Below are 15,997 nucleotides of genomic sequence, written 5' to 3'. Positions count from 1 at the left end.
TAACATGTAACTCTGCAATTCCAGATTTCCCATCGCAATGTAATGAACGTGTTTCCTGCAATAGCAGGGAGCATCCTGCCTACTGTGTGTGGTAAACGGCAGCTATGTGTCGTGGGGAAGGGTGGGGAATGAGAGCCTGTAGGACTTGTCCCACTTAACAAGGTTGTTCCAAGATCAAGGTCTTGAAATTTCAAGTGATGAAAGATGAATCCTAATTCCTCAAAACAAAAGAGCTGGCAAAATGGAGGGAAAGCTGGAGGAGGCAGTGGGGGATCAATACAACTGCCATGGACCGATCGCTCCGGTGGGTCAAGTCAGTTAACCTCGTTTTTATCCTGTGATCTGTTCACAAGGAATAACAAGCAGTCATCTTCTCACCAGAATGCCTTGTGGTGCTTCAGAGCTAGGTGCCACGTTGGGTGTAGAACTATTAAAGAACAAATAGGGAAACTGAATTAAGCCTTGGCTCTGTGTCTGTGCATGCAAACTGCTGTTTGCTGATCCGCAGCTCATCAGCCTGCCCACAGGTACCTCCAGTGGGAGATGTTCCTTGTGATTTAAAAGATCGAATTCTAATGTTTGAAATGTGTTTATGACCTTTAAAACATGTTAATGCTGCCTGGGTAGGTTCTAATGTAAGAGTTGTTGCCTGTGTATATTCTACTCGCCTTAAGGTGAGGTCCTTGCCGGGCCATGATGTAGTCAATTCCTACACCAAGGAATTTAATACAAACAAATGGGGCAGTTAGAAGGCGACAAAAGGAAACTGGGGTACATGGGGCAGGGAACATTATTAGCCCGTCATGTGCAACAGGTCTCTTGGCAGGGGTCAGCAAACAGCCTGGATCCTACACTGACAGTGTCTTAGACTGTGAGCTATCCACTGGATCAAAAATGTCATTCTTTGTTATGCAGAGATCCCCGTTTTGGAGGGAATAATTGGAATATTGCAACCAGAATCCGCAGATTCCACCTCCTAACTCAAAACGTGTCTTCAGCTCAGTTGGAAACTCTTTGGGGCGAGTGATTGCCTTCTGGTTTTTGTGATTATAAACACCTTAACACAATGGAGTCATAGTCCATGACTGGCTTCCCTGGGTGCTGCTTCAGTGCCAGTAACAACCACGCTCAGTTGCCATGTCCTGCAAGGAAATGGTTGGGAAACACTGAGCAACCGTGTGCTTATGTTATTGTAAACCCAGAAATGTTTACTCATTATATTTCAATAGGTTTGGATCATTGTGGATGAAAGTGAAACAAGATATAAGCCTGCAACGACATGCATAAATACATAATTAAGTATATTTCCTTTCCATATGGAGAGGATTAGCTTCCTTGCCTCAGCAGGGAGTTGCTTTATTTGGTGTCTGCTTTGGTGTCCCTTTCTTTCTGACAGCTAACAGAGGTACTGAAAGGGAATTTCACTCACTGGCTAATGAATGCTGGAGTAAGGGCATGTGGAAAAGAATAAGTGATTACCTCAGAAAACAGAAGTTTAGGGACCTTAAGGGCTGTCCTATTATCCTGACTTCTCTTTTTGACCCTAAGTGGGCCCTATGGGATGATATTGCCCACCTGACCAAGACTTATTGCTTAGTCATAAATCGAGACAGAGGGAGATGGGTCTAGTAAATGCTGAAGTATCAGCAAGAGCTCCTGAACTCGGGTTTCATAACTTGAGAAATATTTTATCACCCTTGTGAGCCAAACCTCTGAAAAATCAATGGAACTTGAGAGTTGCCTGTATTGATCTGAAAGGCTGAGTTGTATTGAAATATTCATGGCAGAATGTGTGTGTCTGTGGATGTGTGGTTCAGGGACTACGATGTAGGCAGCTTTCAGGCAGTGAAACGTCCTCATTTTTCATTTAAACTAGATGAAGGCTATTAGGTGACTTGCAAAACATACACTTAAAAGGCAACGAGTCTGTGTTACAGCAACGTTCTGCCAGTTCCAGAAATGCATGCTCATTATTATGATTTTCCTTAAATGACAAAGTGTTGGGAGGAAGAAGTCAAGGAGATCTGATAAAATTAGCACCACATTCTCTTGGGGATCCCAGGGCTTGCTTTGTTTGCAAAGCCAATTTGGACACTGCGTCTTTGATCTTCACTTTCAGTATTTGAGCAGGCATGTTTAGTATCACTCATTTCACAGGAGATTTGGGATTCAAGTTTCTTCAACAATCTCAAAAGCAGTACATTAGAAGGGGAATTGTCTGCCAGTCGTCTTAGAATCTCAATACCCTTGATACTAATTTGAGGTGATGCATTTCACCAGATGTGTCTACCTGAACGATGCTTTAAGCCCAAGAGGTTTGTGCTACTGTAGAGTATTAAAGTTGCCTCTTCCCCCCCCTTTTCCTCCCCTTCTTTCTTCTTCCAAGAGCAATTGAATGAAAAGCATCCATAATCTGCATGTAGGTGTGACACGTTACCAATAGCTGGAAGGAAGAGCGTGTGTCAGGCAGGATTTGTTCAAAGGGTGGAATAGAACCATGAAGAAAACCACTGTCAATAAGGCTTCAAGAAACTGATGCTTATATATAGGCTGACGGATGAATATATTTACCCAAACTCCAATCTGCCTTCTTACTTCTTCCCTGCAGTGCCTTGGTCACTTTTGGTGTGCAGGTTCAAACCTCTGCTGATCCCACGGGTTCCACTGGGCTTCAGGCAAATCCCATGGGGTTGGACACCTCAGGGCATTCAGGAGTTCAGGTGTCATCAGTGTTCAGTGCATCAGAGCAGTTTCTGTAGAACCACAGCAAGAAATGGCACGGCACAGCACTGCCCTTCCCTGTCCTGTCCTGGGGATCCAACTGGGATGCTCAGTGGCTCTGGGCAGGGAAGTTCTTCAGTCAGCTCCATAATTATGGATGTACAGGGAAAGGCTGAGCAGAGAAAGGGGAAATGGAGAACAGGCAAGACAACAATTACTCTTGAAGAAAAACTACTGGCCATATAGGCTGCCGGTGGGCTGGGAATGATGTTTTGGGAATAGGCACCCCCGTAATCTTTACAGCAAGGCATGGAATGCAGGGTATGGAGTCCGGATCTCAACCAAAAGGGAAAATAAGGGCAATTAGAACTGATTTAATTCTTAACTCTTTGTCATGTATAAATTCACCCATGGTTAAAAATAGCCCTATGAAATAAACCCAAGCACCCTCGAGAGGCATTACTTCAATCAGTGGCTCAAACTAAGCAGAAAACCAGGCTTTGTGTGTCTGAGGTTTGCTGGTATTGCTGAAGAGAAAGGAAGAGGCTTATTCCCTTAGTCCATGGCCCGGGGAATGGACTGTGAATGGTGTTGGTTTAGGATTGGTATTATCAGAAGCTCATTTCTATCCATGCTGCTGTTAGAGCTTCCCTGCGGTAAGTAAAATGAAAGGAGAAATAAACCCATCCTTGCCATGCTTGCTTTATTTCCATTCCTCAGTGGCCAAGTAAACGGAAAGTTTAAGCAACTGACGTCAAAGATTGGAGTTCTCTGAAGCTAAAAAGCCCATTAATCACGATTTTAAAGTGTTCTTTAATTAGCCTGTAATAAGATGGCACGCACAGAGCAGGAGGAAAAACTGTTACTGTGAGTTGCTCGTGCTTGTTTGTGCTTCTGAGCTCACCAGAAACCCTTGTTTATCCCTCCTGCTTCTGCTGCCTCACTCATTCTAGCCCAGCTATGGTGTGCCGTTAGCTGTGCTGAGTGTGCGCTGAGGCAGGCCTGGTTCCTGAGCTGGTTTCTGGAGGGTATCATGGCAATGGAAACCTCATCTTGTGCGAGGATGAGGTGGCTGTGGGATGCACAAATCATCTGGGGTCCAAGGCAGGGCTGGTGCTGAAACCCTTTGTTTAGTGTGGTGGTTAGGCTACGGGGACCATTCCATGCTGCAACTTTGATGGGCACCATGGTGCTTCAGGATGTGGATCAGTGTTGTGTCCTGGGAGAGGAGAACCTTGAATCCCTCTATCAAAGTGGGAGATGAAGAACCAGTAGATGGGGCTCAAGGTTGCTGGGAAGGAGCTACACTGGTCTTACCATCTCCTCGTGTCTCTCTTCCACCTGGAAAATGGCCTCTGGATACAAACGAGAAACAAGAGACCCCAAAGTGGTTTTGGTTGACACTTTAAGGGATGGGAGCTGTCAAAACAAGATAGCTATGAGGAAGGAGACACCCCCCTCCTCCTCTGACACCATGAGATGGGAGTTCGGGGTCTTGGTGGCTCAGGAATGCTGGGAAATACAAAGCAAACCCAAAGGACAACAAAATCCTGGCCCTTCCCATAGTGTTTTAGAAAACTTTCCACGTCCTTCAAACCCTCTGCAAGTGTTTAATGCTCAAGGTTCTCCGTAAAGCTGGGAACACCGGCTGCCTGTGCAGAAGGGGACTCCACAGCTGCCAGCCCTGTCCCTTTGAGCACTGTGAATGCCTCCTCCTCCTGCAGGAGGGGAATGTCTGGAGCTGCGGGTGGTGATGCCACAGTCCATCCCCTGCACACTGCTGCTCCAGGCTGGAACGTTTTGGGATTGAATTCGCTGCCATTGTGAAGCTCAGCCAAGTGGGTAACGTTGAGAGTTGATCTGTTTGCAAACCCAGACAGTTGTTAATGAAACAGTTGCTGTTTTGTTGACAGAACATTAATTACTTGATCTTAGGACTTTGTAATTGCACAGGCCCCCTCTGTATACAGCACTAATTACATTAGCAATTATATGGCATTTTAAAGACAAAGAAATGACTACAGCAATTGCAGTGTCATAGGGACCCTGCTGGGAAACTTCAAACCGGCTCCTGCAGTCTCAGGGAAGTGCTGAGGGAAGTCCTGATCCACCCAAACCAGTGGCACGAGGCTTGAGAAGAGCAGGGGAGCCCGAATTTCCCACCAAGGTGAGTTACGTTCTCGAAACTGATCTGAAGTGGTCCTAAAAACCTATTTGCCTTATGCACAGGGAGGCTCCTTGATGCTGACAAAGAGCTGTAACCCCCTTAACTGAAATAAGCAGCACCCTCACAGCAGGATGTTACTGTGATTACTGCGATGTCAGCGTCCCATTCCCCCTCCCTGTGCTTTCTGCCTTCTGGTACAACTGGAGCGTGTTAACCTGAAACATGGCTGTGAGGTCTTTGGGTCAGGAAGTGTTCTCATCACTTGTTTAGGTGTTGCCCTCCATGCTGGGTGCAGACTGTGAAGCCTTCACAGTGTAAGGAGAGTGATCTGTGCACGCTTGGGTGCTGTGCTAGGAGGAACACGAACATAAAAGACATCCAGTGCTTGTATTATTTTCTTTACCACTTATTTTGTAGCTGTGCTTCTGGTTTTCAGGCCGGAGGGGAAAGTAATTATATGGCCAGGTCTATAGCTGGCATAAATTGGTGCACCTCCACTGAGTGGGGCTGACAAATAGCTGAGGATCTGGCCCGTGTCTTGTCAAGTTCTGAGCTTGTAAACAGGGTGAGATGGTATTATTACCAACAGACAGTCCCTGCCTGCGTGAGCTATTTATTCCCCCGTTCTTCTCTCCCCTCCCTTTTCACTGCTCCTCAAGTGCTGTTGCTATCAGCATTTTTGACCAACTCCACCCATTCGCATGCACTAAAACCATGTGTTGTGTGAGGTGGGTTTGAAGCTGTTGCTGATTTTAATGGTGGTAAGATCGGAGCTTTCACCTCCTCATTGCAGACCTGGTTACTGACTTGTATTCAGAACTACGTGGCCACAGCCTGTGTCCGTGCTGGACTGAGTTTGAGAATACAGAGAGGAATTAATGGGGATGAGTTTCCCCAAGTACACTATAGGTCTTTATGCTACAGACCTCACAGAAGACCAACAAGAAAATTGCATAGCTCACCCATGTCCCCCTGGAAAAGGAGCTGGCAGTGGCCAGGTTTGTGTTGTCACTCCCGTCTTTTCCTGTTATTGCCATAAATTTGCCCTAATGCCAGGGAAGCAGGACAACAGAGCATAGAATCCCAGCCTGGTTTGGGTTGGAAGGGACCTTAAAGCTCATCCAGCTCCAACCCCTGCCACGGGCAGGGACCCCTTCCACTGGAGCAGCTTGCTCCAAGCCCCTGTGTCCAACCTGGCCTTGAGCACTGCCAGGGATGGGGCAGCCACAGCTTCTCTGGTCACCCTGTGCCAGCGCCTCAGCACCCTCACAGGGAAGAGCTTCTGCCTACGAGCTCCTCTCCTTTCCCCCTGTTCCTCACAGTGCCTCGTGGGACAGGGCTGTGGCACCTTCCGCAGTGGGACGGAAGCGGTGTGTTTCCCATTCCCCTTACGCACATTGTGTTTGCTCAGCAGGGTCTGCAGCCACCAGCAGCTAATCCAGTCCTGCGAGCGGAGTTAATGAGACATCGCAACTGGAACACCCCGGCGCGATTAAAGCTTCGGATCTTTGCACCTCAGTAGCTGCCCGTTCTCACCAAGAGAAATGCTTCCACTGGCCTGGGAAGGGCCGCACTGCCCGGTGAGTGGCTGCTGTTTCACCAGTTATTGGAGTGAAATTCAAGTACTTACAAAACAACCATCTAGAGGAGACCTGCGGAGGCAGAAAGCAGGCTGGGAGGGCCACCGGCTGTAGAATACTAACAAAAGAGGGAGGTTTCCCAACAGGACACTGCGGCTATCCCACTATTGACTCCTTCCCTCCCCAGAATCCTCACAGAGGTGTAGGAAAATGGGTGTAGGAAAGGCCAGGTCAGAAGAGACTGTTACTGACCTGTCCTTGTTCTGGCTCTACCAAACTGGGGTGGGGAACACTTCCACACGGAGGTTTGGTTTGAAAAACAGTCATGTAGTGCATAGAATCCTAGAAACAACGGGGTTGGAAAAGACCTTTAAGGTCAAGTTAAGTCCAACCCTTACCCCAGGCCTGCCAAGTCCACCACTAAACCATGTCACTAAAGCAACCCTTTTGTAAAGTGTTATTGCTGTACCAAGACACAAAGAGGATCAAGGATAAAGCCCCAGGAATGCTCTGAAATGAAGAGAATTCCCCCCTTGTTTACAGTACAAAAATTTTATTTCTTGTCGGGATAATTTCAAGTTTCCAGCAGAACATTTTCATTTTACAAACAAGAGGCTTCCATAAGTAGGACCATTAGAAACAGTAAACCAAAAAAGCTATCTTTACAAAAGCTCTGTGCATAGCAACTTCAGACCGTGGATAACTGACAAAGCAAAACCCCAACAGAATGCCCAGCCAACCCCAAACCAACCCCAAAACTATACAGGAGGGGGAAAATGAGGCCTTAATTTACAGAAGGGCAAAAATGGTCTTTCGAAACCATGCATATTGGAGGTGTGCAAAGGAAGAGGGAGAGTAAGATGCGATACCAAGATAAATAATGAAACAAAACATACTCTTCCAAAGGTAGGATGTAATTTGTAGTTACCTATCGCAACACTTTCATTTCTCTAGTGGCAAAAAGGAAAGCTGTTAGGAAATATTGAACAGCAATAACTAAAAGAGGATGGATTTGCTTATTACACTTGAAGAAAACCCTTACACATCGATTTTTACATTACTTTTCCTTTTTGTTGGGTGCTTTGCCACTGCTAAAGTCCTTCTTCCATGGCCAAGGATTTCTGATTGGAGTTATTTACACACAGTTTTCCTTGTAAAGCTACCAGGAAGTTCTACACTCAGCTCAGGTACGGTGATTTCCATGCATGAGCCAAATCCATGTTCTAAATCACTGCTGTGTTGAATGGTTTTCATTTGGCTTGGGTCAAACCAAAGCTCTTTCCCACACTTACACAGGCAGACACAGTGGTTTCTCCTCCTGCACTCGACGTAGCTTTCTGGGGAGGTTTCCTCTTGTGTTTGGGTGCATGATTCCCCCACCTGAGCAACTGGATGGAGCCAAAAGAAGCAACTCCAGTGTGAAGGGGATGCTGCGGGGTTCGGAACCATCCCTTTCCTGTTGGGTTTGCCCTGGTTCTCCCCAAGACACCAGTGAGCTTTGCTAAGGGCCTGTGCTCACTAAGCAATGGGAAAAAAGAAGGTGGGAATTACCAGAATGGCTTTTTTCAGGAAATGTTCCATTTTTTACATTTAAAACCTTCCTGACGGAGTTTCTGAATCTTGCTAAAAGCTGTGGGAGGATTTAAGGGAGCTCCTGCCGCTCTCCAGCGCAGGAGCCGGAAATTCCTACCTGGAGTATTTGCTGGGCATAGAATTTTGAGTATAAGACGAGAAATAACGTTTCAGAAGTGGCCTGTACAGAGCAGGGGGGGGGAGATCCGCCCCCCTCCTGATGCTTTGGAGCTGTTTGGGGTTTTCTGGCAGGTCAGAATGGGAGGGAGGGAGCTGAGACATCAGAAATGAGCCTGGTCCATGAATACTCAGAATGGTATTGACTGACATTTATGGAGGTTTCACTCCCAACTCTAATAATCCTCAACCTGTTTTTTTACCTGTGTGTGCAGAACTCCAAACGTGACTCTGGCCGTCCCACTCGGCCTGGCTGGGACATCAGCACCTAGGAATGCATGGAAAACTTTCCTTGGTATTCTGTTATGTCTTGCTCTGAATGGCAATGCCCAGGTTAGCATGGTGTGACCTTGCAGCCACAGTTAACGGTGAGTTACTTTATTTCACCTTCTCTGGAATGCAGGTGCTTTCAGGGACTGTAAAGCCTTGACTAACTATATTCATGCTTCTTAAAACCACATTATTCCCACCACATCTCTATTTGAAGTTGCTTCTAATTGGATTTTTGCTGATAGGACAAATTGGGCCTTGAGTTTTAGAAGACAGAAACCTCCTCCACCTTGTAGAAACTAAATACAGTAGCGCTGAAGAGGCACCTAATGAAGCCCTGGCCAGGACCTCACAGTGGGTAAGGATGACAAGGAGGGATCCAGTTCCACTGTCTCCCCAGTCTGTGCCGAGTTCTGCTTAAGAAGCACCCTGTACATCTTCACATATGCTAAATACCTTTCTCCCGTGAGCTGAACCATGCCTCCATGGTGAAAATGGAGATGCTCTACTCAAGGGGCTGATGTTACGCATTGGCACAACACATCCCTGCACCCAAGTCCTGTCCATGCCATGTGGGTGTGTGGGTCCCATCCCACCCCCCAGCATCTTGTCACTTATCTCTGTGGCCAGATGTGAACCACAGGTCTAGAGGGGAGCTTCCAACTCTACTGCTGCTCCAAGCAGGCTCCAAGCTCTCAGCCTTGTCCCCGCTCTTCGCCATCCCAGGTCCAGCACTGAACATTATTTCCCACACATCAGGATCACCAGGAATATTATTTTACTTACCCATCGATAAAACTACTGGGCACATGGACAAGGACAGTTTCAGGGGCCATATATGAAGGGTTTATTTATTAACATAAAGGTGTTACCATAGGAACAACTATTCATGCAGGTAGGAATTTTGTGTCTTTTAGCGGGGTGTAAGTTGAGTGCCTGATTTTTTTTCCTTTAAAAGCATCTTTCCAACAATCAAATTCTCTCAATGGTCTCTGGTTTGGTCAGGTGACAAGTGATGGGCTTTTAACAGCCTTGTTCTCACCTTCCAATTTCAGGAGAGGAGGAGAACAAAACTGTTTCTTTTTACTCTAAAATGCATAAAAATTCAAAGCAATCGATTACTTCTATGAACTTCAGTATATAAATGGAAAATACTTACCATTTGTAACGACTCAGGATAAAAGTGCATAAATTATTCCAATACATATTTACCCTTATAAATGCACCCTTAATATGGAGTATAACTGAACTTAAGGTGTTCTAACTACATGGAAGAACAGGATGTTGCAGAACCCTCTCCCTCATACATTAAATATATAAAACACACTCAGTACCTCATGACAAATCTGATCCATTCAGATCCCTCTGGGCCATTCCTTTGCCAGGAGGGTCTTTGAGACTTAGCAGTTAATCTTAGTACCTGAATATTTGAATTGAAACCAAAACTGGAAGGGGGGAAAAACGAGAAGGATGCAAATTCATACATGAACCAGCAACCTGGAGACCACAAGGGATGTAAAAGTTCCTGACGGTTTTGTTAATCAGAAGGAATTCTGTACATCCTTGCACATGGAGTCAGTCGGAGGGACCAGGGAGGAGCAATCGCAGCGGTAATAATATATCTCAAACTTATCACTACATTTTTGCATCATTTTTCTTCATTGTACAACTGGAGGAAAAAAAAAATCCAAAAAAGGGTTTAATTTCTACCTCTACATACAATAAGTTACAAGTTTATTTATTTAAATAATTGTAAAACATCTTACATTTTTTAAAGAGGTTAAACTATGAGCAAATACACACATACACCAAAGTTCCATCATTCACGGCAGTTTGTTTGTCCTAGAAATTCTTTCATGCTGGTACCCTGTTTGGTTGAATTGTTTTTTTTTTTTTTTCTGCATAAACTAAATCGATATCTGAAAGGCTCCGTAGAAAATAGAAACTTCAACTTTTTTCCCCTACAAAGTAAAACAAATTGTATCCAAAATATCAAGCTTGAATCATTTTTGCCAATTTCTTTCTCCTTTTCATAGTTTACAAATCTCAGGAAGGTTTCACGGCTGTCAGGAAAGACTTTTTGCATTTCGGATTCCATTCGGGCAACTGTTGCTCATCCCGGCTCGTGGCTGATGCTTCCTTCGCAATGGTTTAGGAGTTGACGTGGTTGTGTCACAAATATGAAACAGGTAAAAGATGCAACTTCTGTCTTGTCCAGTCCATAAAAAATGTTCCTTTTTGTCTCTCCTGGGCCTGGCTTTCCCCCAAAAAAGAGCTTGTAGTGCTATTATTTTCTTTTAGTGGTCCATCACAATAAGTAGTTTTGTGCTGTAAAAGAAACAGGAAAACAAAAAAGAGGAAAAAAGGGAAGAGGGAGGGGAGCAAAACTGCCTCTTCCTTACATCGGGGGAACGACAAGGCCAGTCATGGCTGAAAGAGAAAAGTGACAAAGATGAAAGTCTGGCAAATTGGTAAGGAACAAAATACATTCGAGCCCTTCAGTTGATGAATGGATAAATCAATTCAGCCTTCAGCAGGCCAGTTTCTGGAAATGCAAGCCCATTTTTGGGTGCTCATCTCCTGAGGGATCCTTGGAGATGGACATTGCTCAGAACCACCCTCAGAACTTCAGACTTCCCATGCTATCCTAGGTTGAACGCTCCAAACCGCTCCTCAGGACCCTGCTCAGTTCTGGGTTTCACTTCCCACAAAGCCTGTGTGCAGAAGGGTTATGTTGGGAGGGAGGGAGGGAAGATGAGGAAGCAAGTGGCAATGGGCCCACATGCTGCTTATGGGGCCTCACCAGGGATACTATCCAGTGGAACTATCGGAGCAGCCTGTTTCTCACCCTGTTCACCCCACGCCTGACCCACTGCCGTTCCTCCCTGGCACATTCCCAGAACACTGGGCTTATGGAAATTATTTATTAGTCACTCTCCCTGCCTCTAATTGCAGCTGGATCCTTCATAACTGACACCAGCAACGATGGAATCTGCCTGGAACTGGTGCTGTTCCCAGAGGGCCTGAGGGGTAAGCGGAGTTTATATGTATTTATATAACAAATGAGTGAGTCATATTTTCAAAGGGGCCTCGACGCAGTGCAAGGGCCTAATCCTGCACAGATTTATGTTCACTGAAATTTGTGGGATTATTCATGTGTTTAAAGCCCTGTCCTGTGGGAACTGATTTCACCCTTGTGTTTGCGGTGGTTAAAAAAGCGCTTGGGGCAAGCTCCTCCGCTACCACGACTCTTACTGGGGCTGTGCTTTTAAACAACTGGGGCCATGGGCTGGGATTTAACACAATGGGAAAAGAAATATTTCCATAGTTTGTAAGTGAGGAGGGCTGGAGTCCCGGCCAGTTCTGGCGGCTCCCTGAAAGAGAAAGTGAAACCAAAGCCCCTCCAGTCAAACACTGACTTCTGCTTGCTTAGGAATCTCCTATTGATTTTCAAACTTATTTCCAAGCGGGTCATTTACCTAACCCTAACTACAGCAGGTAAAGATCTGAATGCCTGCTTCAGGGGGTGCGTTAGGAGAGAGATATTCTGCTACCACCAAGGAGCAAGCTCCTCCTCCCCAGACTAAACCATGATCCTAATGGTAGTGTTTGGCCTGGCACTGGAGCCCTCTCCCTGTTTATTAACCACAAGCCTCCCTTTCTGTCCTCTAGGAAAGAAAACTCGGCTTAAGTCTTGGACTGATGCCCTCGTCTGGATTCCACTGGGCTGGAAGCAGAGTAAGTGTCCCCCCACACGCAGGTATCCAGTGTGTATCTGTGTGAGCTCTGCCTCATCTGCGTCGGGCAAAATCATCCAGGTGAGCTCAAAGGATTGAAACCGTGTCTCCAGGGTAACCTGGCTGCTCCTTTGCTACAGCAAACACAGGAGCAGCTCCAGAGGTGGTGCCTGTGGCCACCTTCCCTTCTGGAACAGCCAGAGTCAGACTGTCTGGGCAATCAGATTGTCTGTGCAGAGGCAGCAGACCCTGGTACGGGGAACACAGATTAATTCCAGCCAGGCAGGGGCTGCTCCTGAGGGGAGCACGCATTGACACAAATGGTTTTTCTGATACTCTTGTTAACAGCATGATTTTCATTTCTTTTAAGCAAGGAAAACCTCTTCCAGCAGATCAAAGCGGAGATCAGGTCTGAGTCTGTGCCGTGTCTCTTCAAAAGTATTTGAAGAGCACTCGTAGAGGCATCATTTTGGGAAGTTCCTTACAAGTAATGCAAGTCCAGTTTTACTGTGTAACTGGAACATTCTGTTCTGCAGCAGTCCTGGACTCAAGCTAGTGACAGCAACAGCAGCACTGTCTCTGCAAGCAGGAGAGTGTGTTACAACCCCTACAGGGGGTTCTGGCGACCCCTCTTTTGCCTCCCTTCCTCCTCCTGAGCAAACAGCACGTCCCTACTTTCCACTCCTTGCTTTCCTCTCCTTATTTTAGCTCTCCCAGCCCTGCAGGCTGCAAGTGCTCCGGAGCAGAGGCACTGCTCAGAAGTTGTAGGGATGGAACCTGCCACTGGGCAAATTCAGGTAAAACTCTACCCTGACACAGAAAGGACAAGCAAAGGGTAATTGTTTCACTGGCATTTCATCCTAAGGTTGCAACTTCACCTCCTTCAGCAACAAAGAACAAGGAGGGTGAGGAATATTGGCTGGAATTCGCACCTGGCTTTCCCCAGCTCATCTGAGCGGCTTTGCTCTGTGGTTCTCTCTCTTTTTACATACCCTCATCTGCCCATTTCCACCCCACCTCCAGTCCCCTTTGGGGCTGCACTGTCAAAAGCCTATTCCCAGCCTGTATCGCTTTTTATTGAATGTTTGTGAGGTTTGGATTAAGGTCTTACACTGCTAGCAAAGCTGTAATTATTTTTGCCTGTATTACTATATATTGAATCGATGTAACTTTTCAATAAAGGTGGTTCAATGCAGGACACTCCCTGATGAGTTGGGAATATAGAAACCACAGTCATTATCCCAGAGGGTCTTTTTTTTCTCTTGGAGGGAAATGGAAAAAGAATTAGAGATGAGCCTTATTGTATTAACCTTGACAGCTTGCAATTATCAACTGAAACACTTCATTAAAATTGTCACAGGGTTGGAGAATTTTTTTATAAATAAATAATCCAACGTGGATAGCACCCAGATGCTCTGGTGATGGGCACCTTTAATGGCTGTAATTAATAACCATCACCGGCCTGGTGTTTACAAGTAGCCCCTGAAACTGCTGCCTTGCTCTGTAGTGCAAAAGAACTCTCCAATTCAAAGAGCTGCTTGGTAAGCACTGGACACATGTACACACATACACGTGTGCGCACACACTGATCTAGTTCTTCGGTGCTTTGTTGGGGCCTAAATACTGACCTGGTTTAAAACTCTGCTTTCTAGAGGAGAAAGATGGGTGCTGAGCATTTAATTTACAGTCAGTTACATCAAAAGCACTGCTTTCTCATTTGTTTTTCCTCTTTTGGCACTAGGTTTCCAGCAAACTCCAGTCTTACAGTTCTACAGCTGTTTGGTGAACAAAGTGCTCCAGCGGTGCCACTCTGAGCATCTTAACTGAGTGCTCCTACCCTGCAACACCAGAAACATCTCCACGCGTGAGCTGGCTGTAGGCAAGGGGAGGGCTGCACTTTGCAAGCCACCAAGCTGTTGGTCTAATAAAAGCTGCAGCCTCTGCCCACAGACTTCACCATCCTGCTGAATCCAGCACCGTGACCACTAGAAAATGTGCAGACTTACTGTCACCATTAAGACCATGCACCTGCTTATTATCATCGTTTATTATTAAGTAACTAAGGAACTGAAAATGATAAAGAAAGGATTTCCAGAGGAAACCCCAGGTGGCCTCCATGGAGCAGACAACCAGCAGTGGGCTCTGCTGAAGGGCACCATCATCCTTTATACTGGAATGAAAGTGAACTAAATTCCAGCTCCTGTCCAGGGTGGTTCCAACTGAAACACTAAAAAGTAGCCAAAAGCTCTGAGTTTTTCCTAAAGAATTTACTTTTTTCCTCCAGGAAATTACCACTTTTTTTGCAGCAATGCATCTGTATCTGGATGGAAGATTGAAGATCGGCGTTCACCCACTCACCGTCTCTAACCACAAGCAGGTCAGATATTTATGAACAGTGGGTTTGTCTCTCTTAGACAACAAGCAGGTTAAGCCATATTTTATGTAAGATGTTTTCAAACAATCTAGATAAAACCATTGATAGCTCAGAGGTGGAGAAGTCACCTTGGTCTCACCTGTGGAGTTGTGTTGATGTAGTTACTGCCTCACCATGGTGCTAAACTGTAAGCACTAAAGGCTGCCTCAGCAACCACTGTGATTTAGTTCAAGCTAATTAGGAACACCCTTAAAATCAAAATACGTGTTTGCAGTGTTACACATGCATTAGTTTAATTACCAAAGCACACAGGAATGTAAAAGCCACTCTGCAACTAGCTGTTCTTCCAGTTAGACTAGAAAGCAGCTAAGTTTTCATCTCCACGATGTCAGTAGTGAATCTTGCCCAATATCCTCCTTTTTTGGGGGGTACACCCAACAGTCCTGAATATTTTCTTCCATTAAAAAAGGCAGATTTTTGTTTTTTCCTATTAAAAATGGAGCTCTTGTCTAGCTCAAATAGCTCTGTGACATATGAAGAGCTACCAAAATTAACATCCCATCAAATGAAAGACAAGTAATTAATAGTAACAGGAGATATTTTTGTTCAGTTAAGTGTTAGCAAGAAGATTTAAATAGCTCTTAAGGTTTTTATTTTGGAGCAGGCTGTGCTGCTTACATCTCTGCCAATAAACTGGGGAGAAAACTGTACTTGATCTTCCACTCTATTGGATTTAATCAGATGGCAGATACATATTTCTCATATCTATTGACATCATGTACACAGCATTTGCTGCCTTTGGCATAATTAAATCACTGTCTTGGCTCTGGAATCATTCTGATTCAGGCAGAAGCATACTGCTTGCACGTTCCTAGCGTGGAAGTGGCCCTGTTATTTTTACCTGGTTAGATTCTCTGGTAAGAGTTATTTTAAGAGTTAAGAGTATATTTAGTTGTTGAGTGGAGCTGGGCTCCAACACAGAGCAGCAGATCAGGCTCTGCACCGGAACCACTCAGGAACCATTGTGTTGTGTGAGCAAGCCAGGTCACGGGAATCCCAGCCCTTCCAAGCTTTTCAGAGCAACTATTTCTCTCTTTACCTGTTTGCACAGCCTCTTAATAATACCTGTATCTCTTTAGGAAACAGTCCAGGTGTCCCCTTTGCTAAACTGTTTCTGAGGGTATCAGACTTTGATACCTTTGGACTGGCCAGGATCCTGACAGTTAATGGAAGATCTGACCTTCTGGGGCTTGCCTGCTATTCCTTGTAACTGAGCTTGCATTTTCATGTTGAGATGTGCTGAGCTGGCCAAAGGGAATCTGGGCACGCAGCAGTCCATGCTGTTCCAGCAGTTTCCAATTTGCTTGCTTTTCGCATCAGCTGCCTTCCATCTGAGATG

General features: G+C 45.6%; 1 protein-coding gene across 3 annotated transcripts in view; it reads right to left on the bottom strand.

Moving 5' to 3' along the window:
- Nucleotides 1-7,014: 7,014 nt before the first annotated feature.
- EBF2 (EBF transcription factor 2) overlaps nt 7,015-15,997 on the bottom strand; it is a 118,184-nt gene continuing 109,201 nt past the window's right edge. The window contains exons 13-14 of one of the 3 annotated variants that reach the window (XR_010608133.1): nt 10,254-10,917; nt 7,015-10,156 (exon numbers count right to left, since the gene is read on the bottom strand). Coding sequence is in view for 2 of the 3 variants with exons in the window: in XM_065659283.1 (XP_065515355.1) it covers nt 10,886-10,917 (32 nt within the window). In the remaining variant the exon portion in view is untranslated. Of the gene's footprint in view, nt 10,918-15,997 lie in introns of all 3 variants that reach the window. The other 2 variants (XM_065659283.1, XM_065659281.1) reach the window with 2 other exon arrangements.

This window comes from Lathamus discolor, chromosome 22, assembly GCF_037157495.1.
Source record: "Lathamus discolor isolate bLatDis1 chromosome 22, bLatDis1.hap1, whole genome shotgun sequence".
Classification (NCBI taxonomy): Eukaryota; Metazoa; Chordata; class Aves; order Psittaciformes; family Psittacidae; genus Lathamus; species Lathamus discolor.
Note: the sequence above shows the minus strand (reverse complement) of the source record. Positions and strands in the feature narration are given on the sequence as shown.